Source organism: Stylophora pistillata, chromosome 2 (assembly GCF_964205215.1).
Source record: "Stylophora pistillata chromosome 2, jaStyPist1.2, whole genome shotgun sequence".
In the NCBI taxonomy this organism is placed as follows: Eukaryota; Metazoa; Cnidaria; class Anthozoa; order Scleractinia; family Pocilloporidae; genus Stylophora; species Stylophora pistillata.
In genome coordinates, this window is record NC_142520.1 from 29,741,657 (window position 1) to 29,760,026 (window position 18,370).

The 18,370-nt window shown below is 38.5% G+C and overlaps 1 protein-coding gene and 2 pseudogenes across 1 annotated transcript; 1 reads left to right on the plus strand and 2 right to left on the minus strand.

Moving 5' to 3' along the window:
* Positions 1 to 975: 975 nt before the first annotated feature.
* LOC111325219 (uncharacterized) lies at positions 976 to 11,585 on the minus strand (annotated as a pseudogene).
* On the minus strand, positions 2,725 to 6,963 carry LOC148738262 (uncharacterized; annotated as a pseudogene).
* A 3,491-nt stretch (positions 11,586 to 15,076) lies between the features above and the next one.
* LOC111325210 (uncharacterized protein KIAA1958-like) lies at positions 15,077 to 15,877 on the plus strand. The gene has a single exon (XM_088749398.1). The coding sequence runs from the start codon at positions 15,077 to 15,079 to the stop codon at positions 15,875 to 15,877; it is 801 nt and encodes a 266-aa protein (XP_088605524.1).
* Positions 15,878 to 18,370: the final 2,493 nt, after the last annotated feature.

Consider the following 18,370-nt stretch of genomic DNA (forward strand, 5'->3'; position numbering starts at 1 on the left):
CAGGAATGGCTCCGACTCATGAGTTTATTACTGTCTTTTTCGTTTTGGCTAAATAATTTTTAAACTGAGATAAAATCAAAAGTACTTTTTATTAAGTTCTTCTTAAGTTGGACATTACAGTGCTTGTAAGTGAAGCCCTCTTAAATAAATACGGGGCCACGTAGTGTCTAAGTTTTAAAATAATGCAGCAACTGCATGTCACGTTTCGAAAGTCACGCAATGCTACGTGACGCTCCCACCGATATTGTTAATTTACAGCATGCTATGCTGGAGAAATGTGGCTTGGCCGCAATCGAGGGAGTTTCCTTCGTGGAACATTGACTTTCTGGGAAAACTGTTCACATGAAAGACAAATCCATTCATCGGGCTCCTCATCTATTTTTGCACAACACCTAAAGGAAGAAAGTCGCGAATTACTTTAATTTCACCTTGGTAATTTTTAACAACTCCACTATACCTGAAAAAAGGAAAAAACAAAACAAACCAAAATAGAATGTCATACCAGTCAAACCAGTGGTAGCAACTCTCGCACAGAATCATGTCGAGGTACCATGATTCTTTCGATTTTATTTCAGTTTAAAATTTATTTCGCCTAAACGAAAAAAAAAAGAAAATTAATAAACGCATGAGTCGGAGCCATTCCTGCCAGCGGTGAAATACAGGAATGGCTCCAGTCTCTAGTCGTCCACCTGAACTGAGTCTGAACTGACTAAATGAGTTTAGTCAGCAGAACGAGTCAGCATGATGGAATATCGCTGAACTAGAAAGGTCTCCCCTTCGTTATGTAAGTAACCATCTCTTATTTGACACATCGGAGTTTTCAGTCGCATTGATATTTCACTGTTCCGCACACAGTTAAACAATACTCACGAGCAAGGAGTTAAGATGTAACTTATTAACTTTTACTATTTTTATCATCCAATTACAGGTCGGAGCCATTCCTGTATTTAGTCGCTAGTACAATTTCTTTATCCAACATTTATGCAAAATTTATTGCAAATTCTCAACACTGAAATTAATAACTAACAAAGATCTTGATGAGAAACATTAACTGGTAAACTTCATGATTAAAATGACAATTGTACAAGAAGAGTTGTTAAAGATTTAAGAACAATTGTTTTAATTGTTGGAGGCATTTGATAGTTCATTCAGTCCGTGGACTTGTCAACATCTCCCTCCACAATGAGAAATTTTCTCTTGGAATCCAACCTTTTTTTATTCAAGGAGAGCCTTATTTGAGGCCTCTTCTTGTTCATTTGGGCATCGTCAAATTTATGCTTTATAGCTCCTATGGGAAGAAAAAAAGGAAAAATATATATTGGTGTATAAATATACATTTATATATGTATATATGTATGTGTATAAATGTATGTGTGTATATATAGTTAAGTGTACGATAAGGACGTAACGAAGAGACCAACTCTTGACTGTTCTGGACGAGTTTAATGCACTACATTTCGGCAGTTGGGCCTTCTTCAGGTTAAAAAATAAAAACTAAAAAGCTATTTACAATGTATATACATATTTATTAAAAACTAGACCATTGGATAATGCAATTCAAGACTTTTTATTGGCTTAGCCATTATGGTATATCAGCCAATATACCATAATCTACAAATATGGCAAGCGAACGTGTCAGCTTAAAATTAAAAGGGAGCTAAAAATTTAATAAAATTTAATAACTTAACTCAACGTTTTTAATAAAACAATTATTCCACTCGCTATTGTTGGATATGAGATGATTATAGCCAACTCGGCGCTAGGCGCCCCGTTGGCTATCTATCATCTCATATCCAACGCGCGCTCGTATAATAATTGTTAAATATATATATATATAGTAAAGGTAAAGTCTGTTTAAGAGCCTAGTGGTCCATTAGGCCGGTGCTTAACTCCGGTTTCTGTAGCATGAAGCGACTAGGAGCATTTCTACTCCCCCCTGGATGGGATGCCAGTCCATCGCAGGGTTACCCCCCTGCATTAAATCTGCCAGTACCCATTTATACACCTGGGTGAAGAGAGGCACTGTGAGAGTAAAGTGTCTTGCCTAAGAACACAACACAATGTCCCGGCCGGGGACTCGAACCCGGACCACTCGATCCGGAGTCGAGCGCACCAACCATGAGGCCATCGCGCCTCCACACACACACACTCCTGAGGAAGACCGAGACGGTCGAAACGTCGAGCTATTAAACCAACAAAGCTACATTGGAGTTGGCCTCCTGACCATTACATTTCTGCTCTTATATATATATAAGTTTAAAAGATTGCGAGGATGAACAACTTCTGACGTAAAAAATATAAAAAATTTTAATAAAAAACGTTTCGGTCAGAGACCTTCAGTTAATTACAACTTTTGAAATAAAAAAGAGCATTAAATAGGATCGAAGTGCTAATGATTACGTAATTACAGATAACGACTAATGAACAGGTGCTAATAAACAAAAAACCTAATTATAAAGGACAAAATACAAGAAACAAACCCTAAAAACTAAGAGATGAGAATACTAAATATGTTAATATGAGCGGCGTAATCAATTGCAAAGAAGCAATGCGGCGAGCATTAAAAAAGGGAAGGCCCACTTTTTACTACAACTGTAAACCGTAACAAAATCCCAAAACAAGGCCTTTGAGCCCGAAAGGACAAATTAGCAACAAAATCCCTGGAGGGGCCCTGAAATGATACTAATCATAATAAGATCCCTTGGTAGCTAGGGCCTCTGAGTCCAATCCACACCTAAAGGGCCGACAAAATCTAAGAAAAGGGCCTTTGAACGATCAATTAGTACCGCCTAATATAAGATGGAAAATTAATTATGGCAAATTCTATTTTTCGAATGAAATTCCTTTCTTTTATTCAAACCATGGGGTGCCAAAGAGAACAACTGAGCACTCCAATAAGCCTCTTTTGCGATTAAAAGCCTATCGATCTCTGCAGAGCCACTAGGGGCCTGTACCTGATCAATGCATGGGAACGAAAAATCGTCCAGGGTGTGTGGGGTTTTGTTGAAGTGTATCGCTACTTCACAAGTTGTTTTGTTTGTGAGCATAGTAGATTTGTGATTTCGAAATCTCACTTTAAAGTCGGTGGTAGTAGATCCCAGGTATTGCAGGCGAAATTTCTTACAGGAAGCCAAGTAAATCACATTTTTAGAGTCACAGGAAAGTCTAGAGTGAATGGTGTAATTTTTGCCCGTCTGAAAGCTGAGAAATGATTTAGATTCAACAAAGAAATTCTGACAGAGGTCGCATCTTTTCCTATGGCATTTAAAGCAGCCATTGTTATGAGGAATGGTTTGTCTCTCGCTGGCAGTTTTAAAACGAGATGGTGCTAACAATTCTCTGAGATTTTTCGATCAACGAAAAGATGGTATGATAGAACTTCGAGGAAAAAGTTCTTTCAATTTGGGATTAGATTGCAAAATAAACAAATGCTTTCTGATTATGTTGCCTGATTACGTTGCCTGATTATGTTGTTATTATTGACGTCGGGCAAGTTAGGATTAAATGTAGTAACAAATGGAAAAAGCTTCTTCGCTTCTTTTCCACGAGTCTTGAGTAAATTCTGTCTAGGGATGGCGGAGGCTTTGGAGAATTGTTTAGAAACTAATTTAGAAGGGTAACCCTGGTTAACAAGGTACTCTTTGTACTCAGCTGTTCTCTCGGCAAAAAATACTTCTTCAGAGCAATTTCTTTCCAATCTTGTGGCTACTCCAAAAGGAATAGCGTTGAAAACGTGCTTAGGATGGCAGCTGGAAGGCGGAAGATATAAATGGCTATCTGAAGGTTTGGAATAGACGTCTATCCTGATAAATCCATCGATAAGATGTAAAGTGAGATCAAGTACGTGGAGCTCACGCTCAGAAAAAACTAGCTCAAACTTAATAGTAGGATACAGAGAATTGATGTAATCAGTAAATTGATGTAGGGCAGGAAGGCCCTGCTTCCAGAGATCAAATACATCGTCTCGACAACGCCACCATAAGGACGGCTATATCGGACCAGAAAACTTAGCTTTGTGATCAATTTCGCCCATGGCTAGATCGGCATGGCTACAAGCATTCCTCGGACCCATAGCTGAGCCATGGATCTGAAGAAAGAAATTCTCTTTAAAAACAGAATGGTTGCTTTTCAAACAAATTTTTACGGCGTCTAAAATACAAGTCGTGGATGGAAATTTGTTTTCTCCAGTATTCAAAGCCTTCCTTACTGCAGTGAGGCCGAGTTTGTTATCGATGTTAGGGAACAATGAAATCACGTCCCACGAGACCAGTAAGGTGCCAGTTGGAAATGGACCGCTTGTGTTAAGATGTTCTACTTTGTTAAGCAGGTCGGTAGTGTCTTTAATAAACGATGGTAATTTTCGAGCAAGTGGTTGTAAATAAAATTCAGTGAAGGCCGATAAGTTTTCAATTGCTGTGCCACAACAAGATGTAATAAGTCTGAGCGGGTTACCCGTTTTGTGTGTTTTGATGTTTCCAAATTCAACTCCTGGTCTCGCTTCTTTATTTAAAACCCATTTGGCTACTTCGGGAGAAATCTCACCTTTTCCTGGCCATTTGGAGCACTAACTCTCTACTAATGCCAAATGTTTAGAGGTTGGATCTGATTGCAAAGGTTCATAATGCAACTGATTGTTAAACTGACCAAACATTTTTCCTCGTACTCCCCTTCATCAATTAAAACAAATCGGAATCCTTTGTCCTGTATACGAATCACTACATTGGAATTTTTAAGTTCTTTAAGCGCAGCCCGTTCTTTTTTAGAAAGTTTATCTCTAGCTTGCCTAATGTTCTCAGGATTGATAAGATCACGCCGTACATTAGCTAAAAAATAGTTCAAGTTCAGGGTACCTTGACGTTGGAGGTTTCCATTTCCTATCCTTTGTTACGCGGGGTAGGTGGCTAGGAACTGTCAGGTTGTCATCAGGATTACTATAAATGAAGAAAGCTACTGTTCGTAGTCGAGCTTCAAATACTTCTAAGTCATCGTACACGCTCTGCTAATTGATGTCCTTAGGTGTTGGGCAAAACGATGGTCCTTTCCTCAGCAATTTTACCTGATCTGCATCCATGGATGTGCTCGAAAGGTTAACAGGGTCTAACTGGTGTACTTGGTCCAAATTGACTGGGTTGGGCAATCTGCGTTTTTCGCGGAAATGCTGACGTTTCCTTAAGAGCCTGCCCCACTATTTGTAGCGTCGACTGCGTCTGGTTGTGGGTGGATTGTCCATTCCGGTGGCGTTGGGTAGGTCCAATTTAGGGTCAAGAGGAATGGTCTTAGGCCACTTGCGCTTTTCCCTTTCTTTCAAGTTGTGGAGTAGTTTGGCGTTTTCGCTCTTAAGGCCGTTCCATAGAAAGAGAGCCGAGTCAAAGCTAACTCGAGAAAACAACTGTTCCCTGTGGAATCTGAGCTCCCGTTGAAGAAGATTGACTTTCCCTTGGGAAGCTCAAAATCCCAAAACAAGGCCTTTGGAGCCCGAAAGGGCAAATTAGCAACAAAATCCCTGGAGGGGCCCTGAAATGATACTAATCATAATAAGATCCCTTGGCAGGGCCTCTGAGTCCAATCCACACCTAAAGGGCCGACAGAATCCAAGAAAAGGGCCTTTGAACGATCAATTAGTAGCGCCTAATATCAGATGGAAAATTAATTAAAGCAAATTCTATTTTTCGAATGAAATTCCTTTCTTTTATTCAAATCATGGGGTGCCAAAGAGAACAACTGAGCACTCCAATAAGCCTCTTTTGTGATTAAAAGCCTATCGATCTCTACAGAGATCGATTGGCTTTTGGGATTTTGTTACGGTTTACAGTTGTAATTAAAAGTGGGCCTCCCCTTTTTTACTGCTTGCCGCATTGCTTCTTTGCAATTGGTTACGCCACTCATTTTCACATATTTAGTATTCTTATCACTTAGTTTTTAGGGTTTGTTTCTTGTATTTTGTCCATTGCTTTCTTTGTAATTAGGTTTTTGTTATCTTTTTATTAGCACCAGTTCATTAGTCGTTATCTGTAATTACGTGATCATTAGCACTTCGATCCTATCTAATGCTCTTTTATTATATCAAAAGTTGTAACTAACTGAAGAAGGTCTCTGACTGAAAGGTTTTTTATTAAAATTTTTTATATTTTTTGACGTCAAAAGTTGTCCATCCTCGCAAATTTTAAACTTTCTACGTTCGTGTTTGCTGGACGGCGAATCTTTATTGATCCTCCTGGCGCGGTGCACCTTTGTTGGCCTGAGAGTTCCACTAACGACTTGCCATATATATATATCTTATATATATATGACTAACTGCAGACAATACTGTTTCGGCCTTCTGGGCCTCATCAGTGCAGTGCTGATGCTATGTGTATATATAATATAAACAAACTGTAAACTTCTGTGTCGAATAAAGATACTGAAATAAATGAAAAAACGAAAGTCCTCTTTTTCTTTTTCTTTCTCTTTGCCTTTGCGCTACGCGTTTCACCGCTGTTGCGGCTCTTCAGGCATAGCAAAGTGTGTTTATTGACTTATTACGTCACAGATCTAATTGTAATTACAATGGTTATTATAATTCGAAGCACGCGCGAGCAATTAGCGTAATTTCAAATCATTAAGAACGGGTTTATATTTAGACATAAAAAATCTTTCTTTGTTCTTTTTCATGATCTCAGAAGGGCCGAGGATCTTGTAAAACGGAAAGATAGTGAACTGAGGGATCAATCCCGCAGCACATTCATCAATATGTTTGCTGACTCCCAGCATACGTGTGTGCGGGTCTCTAATTTGTTGTTTATGAACTGTCACTGACTATTTCTCAGGACATCACCCGTTTCTCCTATATAATTATGTCCACATCCTGCACATGTTATTACGTAAATCAAGTTTGTTGATGTGCAGTTCATCGAATGTTTTATCCAAAATGTTTCACTCGTAGCGAAGAAGGTGAATTCTTTACCCTGTTTTAAATAGGGGCATGTTCCGAAACGTTTTTTTCCACAAATTTTAACTTCCGGATCAGTGTCCTTTTGCTTAGAGAAATAGGAGTTTGTTAACATCCGTTTGAGGTTTCTTGGTTGTCGCTGACTGCGGATTACTTTAGTCTTGTTCATAATGGATTTTAATGAGGAGTTAGAGACCCGCACACACGTATGCTGGGAACCAGCAAACATATTGATGAATGTGCTGCGGGATTGACCCCTCAGTTCACTATCTTTCCGTTTTACAAGATTCTCGGCCCTTCTGAGATCATGAGAAATAACAAAGAAAGATTTTTTTTATTTCTAAATACATAGTTGCTAAATATAAACCAGTTCTTAATGATTTGAAATTACGCTAATTGCTCGCGCGTGCTTCGAAGTACAATAACCATTGTAATTACAATTAGATCTGTGACGTAATAAGTCAATAAACACACTTTCCTATGCCTGGAGAGCCGCAACAGCGGTGAAACGCGTAGCGCAAAAGCAAAGGTGCCACGCGCCAGGAGGATCAATAAAGATTCGCAGTCCAAACCTCACAGCCAACACGAACGTAGAAAGTTTAAAAAATTGCGAGGATGGACAACTTCTGACGTAAAAAATTTTAATAAAAAACGTTTCGGTCAGAGACCTTCTTCAGTTATTTACAACTTTTGAAATGAAAAAAGAGCATTAAATAGGATCGAAGTGCCAATGATTACATAATCACAGATAACGACTAATGAACTGGTTCACATAAAGGGTTCACATGTAGCGATACACTTCAACAAAACCCCACACACCCTGGACGATTTTTCGTTCCAATGCATTGATCAGGTACAGGCCCCTAGTGGCTCTGAAGAAAATTTGCCCCGAACGGGATTTGAACCCACGTCCCTCCTGTTACTAGTCAGGTGTGATGACCACTACACTATCAGGACAACCATGCTGGCAACACGGCAATCGAAGATGTGATTTACGTGATCGGAGACGTGGTCTCCCGGAAAATTTAACTTTCAAGGTGACAGGGTAGGGGAAGCCTATAACCCCATATGAAACCCAACTAAGGATCTATTAAAGATACACGACCGAAGTCAACTTAACGATGACAAAGGAGGATCCAATCACGGATACAGGCTTATTTCAATTAAACACATTCTGTATACGAGAGAAACCCTGACCCTGTACACCGCCAAATAATCGTACTTCAATAGAAAAAATGTTCGAAAAGAAAATTTGCCCTGAGCGGGATTTGAACCAAAATCAAATCCCGTTCAAATCCCGCTCAGGGCAAATTTTCCTTTCAAACATTTATTCTATTTTAAATATATAGAAATTTTAAAAATTGCGAGGATGGACAACTTCTGACGTCAAAAATATATTCTTTTTGATGTCAGAATATATTTTTTATATTTTTGACGTCAGAAGTTGTCCATCCTCACAATTTTTAAACTTTCTACGTTCGTGTTTGCTGTGAGGTTTGGACTGCGAATCTTTACTGATCCTCCTGGTGCGGTGCACCTTTGTTGGTCTAAGAGTTCCACTAACGATATATATATACTAACAAGTACACAATAAAACAAATTACATTGGCTTACTTTTTAGGAGATCAACACTGTAAGGGTTCAACTCCACCTTGCCAGTAGCCTTCCCTCTGGCAGGCTCCACTATGAGGTTGGCAAAAACCTTGGGAGCATATTTCTTTAAATCCCCACCAGAGGGGAGTAATAGGAGGTTGCTTTCATTGTACATCTAAATTGAAATATAACATTTTAGGAGACAAGTATCAACTTGAAGATTGGAAAAAAATTACCCTCTGTGTTTAACCCTAACCCTAACTTTTTCACCTGATTTTACATTAAATAGACCTATTTGATTACTTAATCCCGAAAAATGGCCGAAAAAAAATGGGTTCTTTGTTAAATAAGTATCATCATCTATTGTCTACAATAAAATTGTTGCTCTTGATAATTGTGACTTCAATTCCAGCCTGCGGTAGCCTGATCGACCAGTGATGTGTACTTACTAAGGAAGGTAAAGGTAGAGGGGAGGAGCTCCTTAATTGTTCTCCTTGATCACCATCATGCCTCATCTGTATGTACAAAAAAGGAGGTAGTGACTATCTTTAACAAGAATTTACTTATTCATCATCTTTAAGAGCAAGATTTTTACGCAAAGGTTACCATTTATAAAACTAATGGGAATTTGCACTGCCCATCCTCAAACAAATTTTGTTCATGTTTTACACTGCTGAAACAGCTATTCAAAATTTCCACAAAAAGTTGATAAATGAAAAATGACCTTTTTACTATCAGGAGGAGTTGCCACCCTTCTATCTCATTCTGCGCTTGTGACATTTAGATGGGACTCAACAAAGTCTACTTTATTCAAGACACTATCAATTTTTCTGGTGATCATATCTCTCCAGTTGTCCAGTGAATATGAATGGGAAAAATGTTTACATTTGTAAAGCAATCCTTCAACTAAATAAATTGTCATTAACCTTTAAAACAACCAAAAATTGTGAGAAAGGAAAGTAAGGAATCATAATTCAGCACTAAATGAGAACCAGAAAAAAAAAAACATACACACATCCCCACAACAAAACTAAGCAGAACCAAACAAAACACAAACAATTTTGCATGGTATTAATACAGGTAGCAAATGTGTTTATGTGGAATTAACAGGATAACAGAGCCAAAATTTTACCTCAAGCCATTAAGTTACTGGTTCTTTCTTAGATGGGGAGGTCAAATGAACTTTTATTCTCCAACATTGAATATTTAGAGTCACAATACTAACATTATTGGAAGAACTTCCCCCTCTTTTGGCAATTTTGTTGGCTTTGGGAAATTCCTACCACTGGGGACATGGCAACGATAATCTGAGACCCAGTGTGGCTTTCATCATCACCGTCATCATCACTGGAAACCTATAAGTAGAATATAGCAATTTATTAGGCTACGATTTATAATTTACTCAATTTAAAGCACCAATGAAAATATGGGGATAATGCACCTTCCAGGGCTTCCATCCTCTTTTGGTATTCCTCCTTATTTCCTTAAAAGGAGAGAATGATAGCTTAAAATGTGTCATGTCACCATTTAAATCTTCCCTGTCATGGCAATTAAGGGGAAACTGGTTACCTGGGGTATTTCTCAGCATTGCTCAAAATAGCAATCACCCTTTGCTCAATGTTTTCCATGTTTTTTTGTTTGTAAAACAATGCAACCAACCTTTCTAATAACACTGACCTGTTCATCAATGTTAGTCTCTCTCTATGTTTTCTTAAATTGGTTATTATCTTAGTTAGTGGGACTTCTGCCATAAAATCAACAACCCTTACAATTGCCAATGAGTTCAGGTCCATAAAATTTGAAACATGCTAGAAAAAGTCCAATATCAGGGTGAGGGTCTTTTTCCTGGCTCAGTGATGGAGGGAAAGAGGAGGGTTCGCTGGGAACATCGCTCTCTCTCAAACAAACATTTATGGAGAAAAATTAATTACAAAAAAAAACCCAATGTTCCGCATTGCATCTATTTGCTCCTTGTCAAAGCGTACATAAACAATACCTACAACTTATCAATAAACATAAGTGTTGCAGTATATACTAAAAAGATAATAATTTTCTAAATTTACCAATTAAAGTATGGATGTTAACATAAGTATCATCTCTCATCAAAATATTCAGCAGCTGTCTATGCAATACTCTTAAATTTATAGCTTCATCGCTTCTCCAACAAAGATCTTGCCCATGAATATTTTTCAGCTTATTCATATATTTTTAAATTGAGAAAAGACAAATACATTACTAAATAGAATGGAAAATATAGGAAATGATCAGAGGTTAATGGGGTCTGGATGTTTGAAAAGAACAAAAACATTAAAGGAAATGTCTTCAAAACAAATCACTTGTGGCATTAATTTTGTCTAGGCTCACATAGTCAGTATGAGCTTACTCATAAGACAATAAGTTCTATCTTGATCAAAAATTGGCACCCTTCTCTGCATGCCTCCCGGTTAGCTCAATTGGTTAGAGCGCCAGATTGTGTTGTGTGGGAGGTTGAGGGTTCAAGCCCCGGCTGGACCGATACTCATGGTCTTAAAATAAGTGAGGAGATTTTGCTACCTTTCTATAATCAAAAATGGATAGATATTCTAGTCTTCTCGGATAAGGATGAATAAACCGTAGGCCCTGTCTCCTGTAGGGTTAGGGGTAGGAGATGTTAATTTCCCATGCACGAGATTACTGACTGTGTACTGGATGTCCTCCCCTGGGGTGGGATGGGTGGGAATTGGCCCTGAAAAGCCCCTATGGGGAGTGGTTGACTCACATATGTATGTATGTATGTTAACTCTATGGTACACCATGTTGAAAGAGTGATGCAGGATTGTGTTTAGTCTTTTCCAAACATTTCTTTTAAGGACCCAGCCTTGTCTCTTTCTTTTTACTGACCTTTGAGTGCAGCCTCCTCAAAGTAGAGTTTACATGCATTGTACTCTTCTATATCCACTGTTGTCTTCAGTTTCAGTTCTGCCAGGTTCAGTTCCTTCAGGATCGTTTCAGTCACAAAACAATCTCGAACCATCTCATCCAAAAGGCCGCATGAATAATCTTCCCATAATTCCTCCAAACTCATGAAAGAATCATACTTCACTGTTACCTCCTACAGAAACACCTGTTTTAAGGGCCTTCATTTGTTGCAAGTATTCCTGAAACTCAATGCATTCATCCCTGCTCAGTGATGGTGTAGTACCAACTGAAGCTAATTCTTAACAATTAAGCACAGGACTTTCTTTTCAAGTGCTTGAAGATCTTCTAAATCTGTATCAGATCCTCTTTTTCTGTATGCAACTCATACTGTGGATGCCTTGTGACATCCTGCTGACTCCACTGTGGACACTGAAGCTGTACTGCAAGCGTCATCATCTGCATACATACATACATACACATACATACGTTACTTGACCACTCCCCATAGGATCTTTTCAGGGCCAATTCCCACCCATCCCACCCCAGGAGAGGACATCCACTACACAGTAATCTCGTGCATAGGAAATTAACGTCTCCTACCCCTAACCCTGCAGGAGACGGGGCCTACAGTTTATTCATCCTTATCCGAATTAAAGACTAGAATGTCTAACCATTTTTTGATTATAGCAAGGTAGCAAATTCTCCTCACTTATTTTAAGACCACGAGTATCAGTCTGGAATCTGCATGTTTTGCATGTTCCACTTCAATCTTGATATTCAAATTTTGAGCTGTTGATTTGGAGCAAAGTGTCTGAGTCAAAATTGTACTCCAACTCCACTTAAAACAATTAATATCATGTTAAACTGCAAACATATTGGATGATAGTCTGCATACAGGTCCTCATTATTATAGGGCTGCTATCTTAATAACAGTGTTTCTTATTACGAAGACATGCAACAAAAGTTAACGGTTTAAAGAACCCAGCAATTCTCAGCATTTTCGTCGTTACCGAAAGAACCTAGTTAAATGCAGTGCATGCGTAGTAAGTCAAAAAATTGCGATTGAATGGAAAATTGCCCTCTCGGAAGTATCCCTATTTCTTGAGAACCACTCATTAGATTTCCACGAAATTTGGCACGAAAATACTTTAGGAAATAAGTAACTGGAGTATTGAAAACAATTGATATTTAACAAAGGAAATTCTAGATAATCGAGTGAACCTTCAACAAGGGATAATTAAGGATCTCTCTGTTAAATTGTTAGCAAAATGGTGTTAACTTGTGAGTATCGTTATAAGCTCGTTGCATGCAAATTATAAAGAAAATCTAATGACTAGAGTTTCTACAAATACATAAAACCGATTTTAAAGGCCTGTTTATGTTTATTCATATCGCCGTGGCAACGGCACATACGTCTGCTTAACTATCAAAAAAACAAAGTTTGTGTTGTTAACTTGCTTGCTGCCAGTTTTGGCGACGGTCAAGGGTTTTAGAGAAAATGGTGAAAGAAACACAGGTATCAAAAACTGTGTTCAGCCTCCTTATGAGCGGAAAATCAAACAAATGAGCTGATTGTTTCTTTGTCTAAACGGAACCATGCGCTGTTAACCCTAGGCTACAATAGACCGCTTGGCGGTCGTTACAAACCAAGATGAAACAACAACTAAAATAACGCCCAAAAGTGGTACATGGCAGACTACCCGCAGAAGCTACTAGCGCACACCTTAAATCCATATTTACAGAGCAGTTCAGATTCTATATTGGCAGCAGCAGGTTTTGCTCAAGCGTTAAAGTTGCAATAAATCGTGTAATTGTCGTAACCAAGACTAATAGGGAAATACCTATGACTAGCAAATTATATACATAATTACTATCGCTGCAATCGTTTTTCCGGCGACGCAACTGGCGATTTTTTGAGAGAAACATTACTAGAGGGGAATAAAATTAACTGATCTTGAGTGATCGGTTGTTGAGTGATTTGTAACACAATGAATAAAATGTTTCTCTAGCGGTAAGCTTAAACGGGCTAAATGATACAAACTGCAGAATCAAAAACTGAATTCCACCTATCAGCGTACCGTTTTTAACCAACTAAAGAAGGAGGGATCACACCAGTATGGAAGTTACAGAGAAATGTATGTCATTTTAAGCATATAAGTCCAATGTTAGCAATATTCTCCACATGGCGCAGCAATTGAACACAATTGTGTTTGATGTTATTGTTTAACAACTTTGCGAAATTACTCAGCCTTTCAACAACGTATCGTCACTTCTGAGATTCAGAACCAAATTTGTGATATCCTTCTTACTCCTACTTTATCGCTAGTTAATTACAAAGCAGACCAATTGCACCCATCAGAATTGTTTATCTTCAACTCAAGATTATGGACTGATAGATCCAATCACGATTGAAGCCATTTAATAAGAAATCATCAATGATCTCTTTTTTTGCTGTGCCGGTTTTGAACCTTAATGACCTAACTACTTATTAAGAGCTTTTCTTAATATCGAAGGAGAGCTATCAAGTTCACCTGTGCAATTTTGTCCATTTCCGGTATATCCAGGCTGGCATTCACAAGCATGTGATCCAATGGTATTTGTGCTAATAATATACATGAAAAAATTTCTCAGTTTTGATTGGTTAAGAAGAATGCAGTTTTCAGTTAATTCAGTGCAGAAGAGAGTTAATTCAGTGCAGTTAATTCAGTGCAAAGAAAGAAACAAACCAGACATTCTGATTGGTCAAAATGATTGGTCAATGTCAATGTCAAGGTCATTGTCAAGGTCAATGTCAAGGTCAATGTCACTTGCAGGGTTTGAATAAATTATTTTTGCACGGGATGCGCGCGCTTTTCTTCTGTGTAGTTATAAGAAGCTACCTCGTATTTTTTCGTGTATATTATTAATAGATAATCACATGATTTTCTCGTGCAATTTGTAATAAATAAGCTCTTATAAATTTTTTCAAAGACCACAAATTGCACTCGAAATCATATGATTAGTATTGGTAATCACATGATTTCGAGTCCAATTTGGAATAAATATGCACGAGTAAATTTTTTCAAAGACTAACAAAATTGCATGAGCCCGTAGGGCGAATGAAATTTGTGGTCTTTGAAAAAATTTACAAGTGCTTATTTATTCCAAATTGCACGAGAAAATCATGTGATTATCTGTTAATAATGTACATGAAAAAATACGAGGTAGCTTCTCATAACTACGCGGAGGAAAAGCGCCGCATCATGTGCAAAAATAATTTATTCAAACCCTGCAAGTGACATTCACCTTGACATTGACCTTGACATTGACATTGACCAATCATTCTGACCAATCAGAATGTCTGGTTTGTTTCTCTCTTTGAACTGAATTAACCCTCTTCTGCACTGAATTAACTGAAAACTGCATTCATCTTAACCAATCCGAACTGAGTACTTTTTTCATGTATATTATTACCTATACTAAGAAGAAGAAGAGAGTTCATTCAGTTCAGAAGAGAGTTCATTCAGTTCAGAATAGGTTAATTCAGTGCAAAGAAAGTAACAAACCAGACATTCTGGTTGGTCAGTAATCAAAGAAACTCACAGATAGCCAATCAAATGCGAGCCTTAGACGTCGCAACATTTAATTTGGATACGCTGAAAATTTGCGAGCGAAACAATGGCGGGTGTTTTAAGCAGGTTTTCTTCCGTCACCGCAACAACAATACAGCAGCTGAAAAACAGCTCTACCAACGAAAACACGATAAAAAGCACTGCTTTTTGGTTGTCGGTTTGGAAGAAGTGGTGTTTGGTGAATGGAAATGCCGCAGAAATCGAAAGCTACGAGCCGACGCAGCTTAACAGTTTGCTCGAGCGATGCTACGACGAAATTAAAAACAAATATTGGGAAGATTATGAACCGGAAAGTCTGAAAGTAATGATTGCATCGCTTGATAGACACTTGAAGAACAAAGGCTATAAACTGTCAATTATTCGCTACAGAGAATTTTGTTCCTCCAAACAAGTACTGGACGGGAAAGCGAAACAGCTTTGCGTAGCTGGCCGCGGCAAGCGCCCAAACAAAGCTCGACAACTATCCGAAGAGGAAGAAGAAATTCTCTGGAAGAGCGAGAAACTCGGTGGTAAAACCCCAGAATCTTTAATTCATACAATGTGGTGGCTACTTACTCAACAATTTGGTCTCCGTGGAAGGCAGGAACACCATGGAATGAGACTGGAGGATTTCAGAATCATGAAAGGTGATGACGGCCTTGAATATGTTGAGTTTGCTGAAGGGCCAACGAAAACCAGACCTGGAGGTTTAAACGCAAAGCCAAGGCACTTTCAGCGCAAAAGGTTTCAGACCGGCGGAGAGAGATGTCCAGTTGCGTTGTTCCGTCAGTACATCAACCGTAGGCCTCGCAGTCTCGATTGGTCCGTTTTATCTCTCGATAAAATACAACAGCGGACCTGGCGATGAAACTTGGTACAAAGTCCAACCCATAGGAGAAAATAAAATCAACTCCATCATGAAAAATATCATCTCCCAAACCAGCCTTCAGTCATCCGAGAAGCGGTTTACCATTCACAGTTCTCGAAAAACGCTCGTTAGCAAGATGAAGAAAGCAAATCTCGAGAGGAAATATCCACAGAAATATCTAGTCTTTAGATGACTACGATGAAGCCGATGAAGACGAACAGCGACAGCTTTCGTGGGCCATCTCAAAGGGAAATAGTAACCGAAATCCGCGTCGGTGGCGGGTAGTTCATCTGGTCCTTCCGCTTCAAATACAGTAATTCCACACATGACGAGCTCTCAAGCGCAGAATCTGATGAATTCCTTCACTAACTGCACTGTGACATTCAACCTCAACAACAAGGCCTCGCCTGATAAACCTCGCAAACGACAATTTCATTTCATCGAAAGTGATTTGGACACAAACTGAGCAGTTCCTTGAACTGTTTGGCCGGACTTTGAACGTTTTTGCGCCGTAAAGATGTGAAAATTTCATTTTATCTTGTTGATTTGATCGTACGCGGTTGTTTTGACCGTACGCACCATGTCAAGCCCCGTCTACACGAGCAATTTTTTTAAGGCAATTTTTAAGTGGCAATTTTCAAAAATTGCCACATAAAAAAATTGTCCGTGTAGACGAGACACCACATAAAATGTGACAAACGCGCCTAAAGCTGCAACACGTCTGGCACGTCTTCTGACTTTCGCCATCTTTCTTTTTTCCATTCCATGAGCATCTACGCTGTGCGAAATTATTACTGACACAAATTAACAACAAATATTTGTCGAGCCATCTACACGAGCAAATAAAAATTGCCACATACAGTTGCCATATAAAAATTGCTCGTGTAGACGGAGCTTCACTTGCATGGCTTGAATAAATTATTTTTGCAAGTGACGCGCGCGCTTTTCTTCTGCATAATAGCCCATTTCCGAATTACCCTTGGCCTCATTTTCAAAACGAGTCCTGGTGCTCATCCTTTCATATGATAATAAGTTGTCATTCACATGCAAATTAAACTCATTTTCACCAGAATAGTTGAGCACCAGGCCTCGTTGGCTATCTATCATCTCATATCCAACGCGCGCTCGTGGAACAATTGTTAATTATTATATGGCTGTGTCTCACAAGGACTGGGAACTACCGAATTCACGAATTTGATCGGCTGAAATCAATATTGAAAGCGGTCTAGATTTTCCCATCTAGGCTGGCATCTAGACCGGTCTAGAAAAAAAAGGTACAGATAATATAAAAAATTGGCATCTATGACACAGATATAATAAACATCTTATTAACCGAGCTAGGTCAGTCTGTATGGGAGAATCTTGACCTCGGTCGCTGATACAGACCTCACTGCGTTCGGTCTCTACTGGCGACTTCGGTCAAGATTCTCCCATACAGACCTCCCACTCGGTTAATAAGAACTAAATAAAATTTAAGGCAATTTCCTGCATTGGAGCTTATCCATGATGCCTTTCGAGTTTGAATTCATGGTTTCATTTAAAATTTCTTTCAAATGAAATCAATCAATGAGTTTTGACTTTTAGCAAACACAGTTATGTCGTGTTAATATGGTAAAGCCTTATTTAGAGAGAAGTAGTTATCTAGGTAAACAGTTTGCAGGTGTTAATGTAGTTGTTTCTGAGCCTAAAGAACACTAACATCCTGAGCTAAGTAGTCCCACTCATAAATCGAAACTAACAACGTGCTGTGGACCTTGGACTCAACGCTGACACACCTGTCAGAGAATCAACGCCAGGACTTCAAGCTACTGCAGGGTATGAACATTTGTTTCCTGTTGTTCCTTCTCGTTCATATCAGATTTATCATGATGTAGATGCATGATGTAGATGCATGTCAGCAATGCTGCTCCTTTAAAAGCAGTCAATATTTTTTTCTCATCGTTGTTTTCTCTTCCACATCTAAATTGCAATCATTCAGTAATTTGTTTCAATTATCCTTTGCGATTGAAAAGAACACATCACAGTAAGTCAATAATTCGGCTACAAACGAACTCAAACAGGGTCTTAAACATACAAACGAACGTACAAGTAATCAGACAGATTACAGTTTTGATTAAAAAAAGAGTTAAAAGCTACTACCATTGAAGAAAACAGCGGAATTAAAGGTTTTTGTATTTTTTCAGAGGGTCTTCTTGTTTTGAAAATATTAATGTAGTTTTGCGTTGTAAAGCTGTAATATTTGATTTCTTACAATTGGTTTGATTACTCGGTCCATTAACGGACCCTAATAAGATTACTTGTTGTAACGTTTTAATGGGTTACTCTGAATTTGATGCAATTTAAAAAATATATATATAATTTAAGGAATTTTGATTTAACAGACCAAAAGCGGTCGATTGTATGTAAATTTCACGTTAGCACGGATAATGAAATTAGTTGCCCAAACTTTTTATTACTCTTTTCGGAAGTCAAGTGATGGCTTTCAATGCCTAT

Coding starts and splice junctions, on each gene's coding strand:
- LOC111325210 (XM_088749398.1), top strand. CDS start 15,077: ATGGCGGGTGTTTTAAGCAGGTTTTCTTCCGTCACCGCAACAACAATA.